The sequence below is a fragment of the Rhipicephalus sanguineus genome, chromosome 7 (genome assembly GCF_013339695.2).
Source record: "Rhipicephalus sanguineus isolate Rsan-2018 chromosome 7, BIME_Rsan_1.4, whole genome shotgun sequence".
NCBI lineage: Eukaryota > Metazoa > Arthropoda > Arachnida > Ixodida > Ixodidae > Rhipicephalus > Rhipicephalus sanguineus.
This window is the reverse complement of record NC_051182.1, coordinates 59,445,981-59,453,646: the sequence shown is the minus strand read 5'-3', so window position 1 is coordinate 59,453,646 and position 7,666 is coordinate 59,445,981. Positions and strand designations below refer to the sequence as shown.

Genomic DNA, 7,666 nt, shown 5'->3' with positions numbered 1-7,666 from the left:
GCGTTGCGAAATTAGGTGCAGTCTTCTAACGCGTTAAGTTAAGCGAATAATTCAATAATATGTAAAACCAACAAATGCCAGTTTCGCTTTCGTTCAGCTCGGCGGATCGGCTTCGATGCGTCTTGGATTAACTTGCGTCTTTTCTTCTTTGCTCGGTCCGCGTGCGTGCTTGCAGGGACCGAGCGAAAAAGCGTGCTTGCTACCGCTTCTCTGCGTAGTCCTAGCACGTTTCGAACCGTTGCCGTCGACCTGCAGGCTCCACGCCGTAGCCAAAAGGGTGCGTGATCTGCGTGAGTGGTCGAACTTTGACCCTCCGGGCCTAAACAGCGCGTTCGCCGGGTTGGATCGGCGGCGGAGGGCATGCCAGCGGACGAAGGGGACAGCGGGATCGAAGCCATGAGTTTGCCGGAGAGTCGCGAAACGTCGCCCAAAGTGTCCAAGCGAGACCTCGACGTCGCTGTGCCGACCACGAGCAGTGCGACGGAACCCTCAGCCAGCGCAGGTGAAGAAGACGACTTCGTGAGTTCGCCTTTTAACCAACCAGCGCGGTTCTTCACTTGGCGGCGGTGTCGGTTGGGATCGTGATTCGCCGGTTACGTTTGCGGTTCTCTCGCTGTGATTTCAACTACCACCGAACGTGTAACTCCTTGTATCCGAATTATGCCGAGCAAATTAGTTACGGCACCCAGTAGCGTTCATTCTCTGCCTATGTGAAATCAATCTATGCGTTACTTGAGATAGCACGATTGCCTATTTCACCTGTGTTGCGGGAGTGCCGGTAGCTTGTTTTCCGGCAAATGGTCCTCGCTCGAGGACGGTGTATCCAACTACCCATAACTGCTCCTTTATTGCTATATGAATTTGATGGACGGGCTTCCCCGGTAAATGACGCTGCAAGTGCGGTTGGCGCTTGAATGGCTAGAGGGGCCTCCATAGAAGAGCGGTGCGTTTGCCTGGATAAGCGAGTCAAACGACGAATCCTTATGGACAGCTCAGTCGACCCTGCTCCGGAATCGTGGTAATATCCTCACGTCTACTGCGGCCATTAGCCATAGCATCCTTCATTTTTTCATTGCTAGCCCAGTGGCACCAAAAGGTGGGGTCACTAGAGGGTGCCACCTTCCCAGTAGTAGGACACAGTTCACATAGTCATGGTTATGGTCACGTCAACTATTTTGTTTGTCGCCTTTGATCACACGTCATGCAGGAGGCACGGAGCAGCAACAGCACCGAGCTAAAGTTGTCCACGCTGTAGTGACAACAGGAATGCAATGACTGGAAATGTAGTGTCGTCGCAGTAGACCTGTCTCACACATAACAGAGCGATTTGGCAAAGATTAAAATGTGAGAGGCTACACTTGTACACACAAACAGAAGCGTTCCTGCTGTGTGCTTACCGTTACCATATAATTAACCAGGAAAAGTTACAAATTCTCGCAATTTTCTATCTATGACACCTGGTTCATTGAGGTGTGACACCTTGAATGCCACTGGTTAGGCTTCTCCTAGTGTGAGCTTTAATGCGTGTTGATTGGTGGAAGTTGTGTGACTACCGATCAAGCAATGACTTGTACCAATTGACGTTCTTACCATTGGTATGCAGAGATATCTCGCTATTTATGCTGCTCATGTCTGCTTGCACTATATATCGTGTACTAGGATACTACTGCTTGCTTACCAATGTAAAAAAAATAAAGGCAGCTTTGCACTAGTGGTGCCAAGCCTGAAGGAAGTACGGAGCTGGGCAGCCATCTTTGTTTCTCTTCAGTTTTCTCTTTCTTTTCTCCTCCCTTTCTTGCTCTCTTTTCCAGTTTTTTCTGTGTTTCTTCTCTTTATTCCTATTTTTATTCCTAATTTATTTTTTCATTTCTTTCTCTCTCTTTCTATTTCTCGTTTGCTTCTTCTTTTTCAATTGCGCATAAATGTACGCTGAAGTTGTGAAACTACACACAGTAACGTATAAGGAGAAAACGTGTACTGGTCGAGATGAATGATTCCCCTCGTACAAGCAGCAAACAAACAATATCTCGCTTGTTCTTTGGGTCGTACATGTTAACAGGTGACATAAGCAGTGACAACAGCGGTACGACCAACAACGAAAATTTAATGTCTGATGAAAATTTCACAGCAGCTTCTCCTGCTGGAGGCAGTGGCTAAGCGCACATTACCACGCCCCGCCTGTCCAGGGAAGAAGATTGGGCGGCGGAGATTACGCCTGTTGGCGTCTTGTCTTTCTTTCTTTTGATTTACATATGAAGCTCGTTTGAGCTCGTACAAGCTTCTGTTGCATGAGCCTTGCATGTGGTTTTGCCTCTGTTAATATCATCATCAAGGTGCTTGAAGAACAAGAGGAAGAAGACTTCTCATTGGCTCGAGCGTGCGCTCAGGTGGTTACGCTATATGTGGTTTTGCCTGTGTTGCGCCAAGCTACAACGACAGCCCGGCCTCCTAAAGTGCTCTGCACCTAATAGGCGTCAGCTAATACAGGTGCGCAGGTTCTGTGTGCCTAATTGATTCAGTGGTTTCACAACTGAAGAATCGAAAAGCAAAGGATAAACCAGACTGACTGTCTTGATCACATGATCTCTGCGAGGCACCACTGTGGATAAGCACAAATAGTTAGGATGCTGCTTCTACAATACAACAGACCACCAATCAAACATGATTGTGGACCTGTGGTGCGGTGTTGACCTGCAAGTACTTAAATCAATCAAATTTATTTGACATTCATTATGGTGTCAGCAAAATCTTGTCTGTGTGATTGTGTAATTTAGAAAGAAAGGTGTGGTTATTATTAAAGGCTTATTCACTAATCTATACTTGTAGGTTGTATGTTTTGGTGTTGGAAGTCCTTAAAAATTATTGCTGTGTTTAATACAGTAGTGCATCATTCACAGCATGTTTTGTATACATCGTTGGAGGAAGTAACACCAGTGCCACGCAGTTCACTGCCGAATGTGATTGAGCCTGATCGCTATCAAATTTCGCAACGATAATTGGCTCCCTTCTCCAGCTTGCATAAAGGAGCCAATCACGATCAAGAAATTCGGTCCGGATCAGGCTCGATCGTGATCAAAAGTGAATGTGTGAGATCAGTACGAGGCATGCAGACGTGCACCGAAGAGAGGGGAATAGGATTGCCGTCCATTTCTCTTCTCTTGTGTGTCCGTATCTGCGTGCCCTACTTTCCTCTGTGGTAAATCTCTACCAACTAACTCAACTTTCTCTCATGTCAAACTTACTCCAACCTGTGAGTTTCTGCAAAGAATGATTCGCAGTGCTTTTGCAAATGTTGGCAGGATCTGGACGAGACGCTGTACGAGCGGTTGTGGGGCCTGACGGAGATGTTTCCCCCGAAGCTGCGCCAGGGGGTGTACGACGTGGCCCACTTCTCGTGGGGTTCGGCCAAGGGCCTGTACAGCTTCGGCCGCTCGGCCTTCTGGATCATCTTCTCCTCGTCGGCGATCCTCTTTGCCCCCGTCATCTTCGAGCTGGAGCGGCTGCAGGTGGAGGAGATGAGTCGGCAACAGCAGCGCCAGGTCAGTATGCACCACCCGTGTTGAACGTTGTTTTCGCCACAGCTGAGGCTTCGAGTCGGAACGCGTGTCCTGAACTGTACAGTCGATCCCGGATATATCGAACTCGAAGAGGATCGCGAAATAGTTCAATATATCGATAATTCAAAATAGAAAATATGCGTATTTAAGGGCATATATTAATGCATTGTAAGTCTCGAAACAGTTTTTGGAATTCGCAACAAGTGCTAGTATGCTAAATAACAAGGTGGCAACTTTTTCTTTTTCAAGTTACCGCACTTTATTTCGCACGAAAATAGTGCGTAAACTTGTCTTCCTTCTTGCGCACTGTCAAGTTCATCAAGTCATCCTAAATATCATTGAAGCTTTCCAAATAAGCAAATTAGGCCACAACAGCGGTGATTGATGCGGAACGCCAATGCAAGCTCTGGAGCACGGTAAAAGTTTGTTTAGCGGCGGCATTGGCATCTTCATAACTGCAGGGGTCCAGTTCCGCAGCACCGGCAATGTCAGCCTTGATCTCGGCATCTATGCAGTCAGAAACAGTGACTTCGTCATCTGCACCGATGAAGTCGCTTGCTGTACTCCTGTCCGAGAGAGCGCCCGGAAATGCTCACAAAATTCACTGAGGCACCGTACGCCGTTGTCAGCGGCCATGACTCAGCCAAAGTCGCCACCTGGCACCAAAGCCCGCAAGGAAACAGTTCATGGCGGTGCTTTGCTTGACGTTGTTCCAAGCACCAGTCATCATTTAATTGCTACAAGCAGGTCAATGTTTAGTTCGTCTCCCGAATGAGGATTTGTCAGGAACGAAGCGAGAAGTACATGAGTCTTCAAGCCACAAGAGACAACGCTGCCCACAACAACGAAGGAAAGGTGGGAAAAGTCCCCACCACTGCGACATCTTGGCGATGGCACTTGTGGCTTTGTAGCAGCAGCCGCTGCTTTGGTGCAAAAAGCAAGAAAAAGCGTAGCCTCCGAGATGTGTGTTTTATAACCGAAACGCCAAAATTACGTCACGACGTTGCGGATCTTGAAGGCCATGCTTTTCAGGCCCGCATGCCATCGTGCGCGAACAAACAGGAAAGGGAATGCGAATGTTGCGACGAGGCTGCCGAGTACCTCTGCATTCATCTCATTTTGGTGCCATCGGCAATCGGCCCCTTGATAAACACTATGCCCCGCGCGTTACAACCAAAAGAGATCGCGCATCAAACAAGCTGGTAGAACAAAGTAATGCAACGACACCGCCTTTTTCGTCACCTGCGCGAAGAGTAATCGGAACTTGTCAGAACGCGGCCGAAAATGACCAACATTTGCTAGGAAAAATGCACTCCCTGGAGTTCAGCACGGCGCAGCGTTCGATATATCGGATGTTTCGCTGTGCGGGAGTTCGATATACGTGTGCACCGGCCCTATACTTTTGAAGGGGATTTTTCGACTCTCGATATAGCCAATAATCTATATATCTGAGTTTGATATATCCGGATCGACTGTATAACCAATGTTAATGTTGTGCTAAGGTTTCATCTTGGGCCTGTTGGTGTGCCATCAGTTATATTTTCTCATCGAAAGAAAAAGAATGCAGCAAGGAACAAAAATACACACATTGTGCTCTCTGCGCATATTTTGCAAGCAATGTTACACATCTAGATATTAAGAAAAGTGATATTTAGTGGCACCTTTGACCATTCTCTACTGGACTTGGACTTGGTCTTCCACTGTTGTGGAGCCTGATAACGTACAGTAAAGAGAACATTGTTTATTGTCTTATATTTACAAGCTAATGCTAATGTCATAGTGCTAATGTCATCCTTGTGTAAGTCTTGGTGTAGTTCTAAATACCGCGCTTAAAGGGACACTAAAGGCAAATAACAATTTATGTCAGAGTGAAAGCTCAATGTGTGACAACATCTAAAACGGCAATATGATCAACAGCAGTGCCCTGCTTACCGATAAATTAAGGTAAATGTATCACACGATGAGCGCCACGAGTGTGACATTTTGGAAGTGATCCCGATGACGTGAGAGAGTCCGACTACAATTAATCACTAGTAACCAAACTAGCTGCAATAAAAAAAGAACCTTCCGTGCATCAAGAGACGTAATAAAATGCTGCTCGTTCATTTCTGTTTGATTCGTGGAAAAAAGAACCTCTTTGGCGTTGCCATGGGGAACGGCGTGCGTGGTTCAAAAGTTCCGTTTTCGCTGAACTGCACTTCGCCCGGCGCCCTGCTTCGCTCATGCGGTCGCGTCTCAGTGGTAATTTCGGTATCACGTACTGCCGCGTGTGTTTTGCACGCTCGTGAAAGTCGCTCTCGACAAAATGCCGCGTGCATGTGATGTTGCCGGATGCCCGAATGATGCACACCGCCAGTGCACGCCACCACGCAATAAAGGCGGTCAACGTTTGCACGGCAACAATGATGTGAGAGAGACCGCTTTCAGGCGGGTGATTTGAAGTGCGCTAACGTGATGCGGACCACTAAAACGTGATTTTATTTCAAAATAAGCACTTCTTTAGCACAAAAGTAACACTACGAGGTTTCTGGACTGCTATTTCAACAATCAACGTCGACTTAATATTTGCCTTTAGTGTCCCTTTAATGGAGTAGGTAAAAGTGACGAAAGCGGTGTCGGCGGCAGGCAGCCAAGGCAGAACAAATGTGAAGATTATCGGCGCGCATGTGCACAGTTTCCGAATGCTCAGTTTTCAATGACGTGCCGTGCATGTGCGCCGGCCGACTGCAGTGTTCACGCATCCAGTCACTTCAGTGAATCATTCGGAAGATGAATGCCTCAACGAAGAAACTTAAACTCCAATATTTGCCCACGAACTCCACATCGCTCATCTTTCCCCTTGAGAGAGGAGTTAACAACGTGAAGTGCTCTTATCGGTGTAGACGTACGGAAACCGAAAGTGGAGATGAGGGAGCCTTCAGAACCGTTCGATCGCTATCTTGCCTAAGCTTGGGCAGCTTGTGTTTCTGCGTATGAATGGACCAGCCTCGGACAGCGTGCAGCTTTGAGATTTTTTGTATGTGAAGGACTGCGCCGCCGTCACTACCAAGGGCTGGTGGAAAGTGCCCAAAATCACGGTGACGACGGCGGATCTTCGGAGGTCTACTCATCATGCACCTTGCTTTCCACGTAAAGTGCTGGATGTCATTGACAAGCGCGCCACATCGCGGGCTCGCTAGACGATGACAGAACAACATGGTGTTTCTTTATGTACCACGAACGTTTGGTGTCGCTGTGGCTCACAAACAAGCAACAGAGGAAAATAACGCAGTTTTTGCAGCTAAATGAATGTTGTGGATGATGTCTACCCTCAGTTCTCCCTTTACGTTGTGCATTTATTTTCCAACTTTCATGCTGAAACTGCATATAATGAAAACCTCTAACGAAATTTTTTTGGAATTTGTAAGTTTAATTAGATCTAGGTTTAACTGTACATTTATCAAATAACGTCAATAAGGCTTATTTTTTTGCCTGAAAATCTTCATGCAAGCTTTTAATGTGAGCCTTCACTCGTGTTTCCGTTCATGCTCACTGCTACTCACCTGTGCTCACTCGTCTTCATAGGTTCTTGTATTCACCCTTAGTAGCACATGTAGTCGTACATGCTCATGCTCACTTCAACATATGTAGTACATGAAACATTTTTGTTCGTGGATATGTTCACCGTTATTCACATCCACTTAAAGGGACGCTAGATGCAAGTAATGATTTATGTCAAAGTGAAAGGTCAATGTTTCAGAACTTCTAAAACGTCAATATTATCAACAGCAGTGCTCTACTAATCGAGAAATAAAGTGAAGAAGGTAGAACACGATATGCGCCACCAGTGGGAAATTTTGGAATGAGCCCGAGGACGTCAATAGTCCCGATGGAGTACAATTATTCACTAGGACTGAAACTACTTATAACAAAAATAACATTCCATCCATTAAAAGACGTGATAAAATGCTGCTTTTGCTTTCCGTTTGAATCAGGGAAAAGACCTTCTTCACGTTTCCTCAGAGAACGGCGCGGATGGTCCAAAGGTTCTGTTTTTGCCGGGCTGCGCTCTGCCTCATGTGGTCGCGTCTCATTGGTAGTTTCCACTTGCGTAGTCGCATCTCAAAAGT

The 7,666-nt window shown here is 46.6% G+C and overlaps 2 protein-coding genes across 2 annotated transcripts in view; both read left to right on the top strand.

The window, feature by feature from the left end:
* The window catches only part of LOC119399469 (TBC1 domain family member 9-like), a 705,668-nt gene that overhangs the window by 137,180 nt on the left and 560,822 nt on the right, over window positions 1-7,666 (top strand).
* Window positions 159-7,666, top strand: part of LOC119399472 (mitochondrial import receptor subunit TOM22 homolog) — a 15,812-nt gene continuing 8,304 nt past the window's right edge. The window contains exons 1-2 of the mRNA XM_037666274.2: window positions 159-519; window positions 3,300-3,539. Coding sequence (XP_037522202.1) covers window positions 361-519; window positions 3,300-3,539 — 399 coding nt within the window. The 5' untranslated portion in view covers window positions 159-360. The remainder of the gene's footprint in view (window positions 520-3,299; window positions 3,540-7,666) is intronic.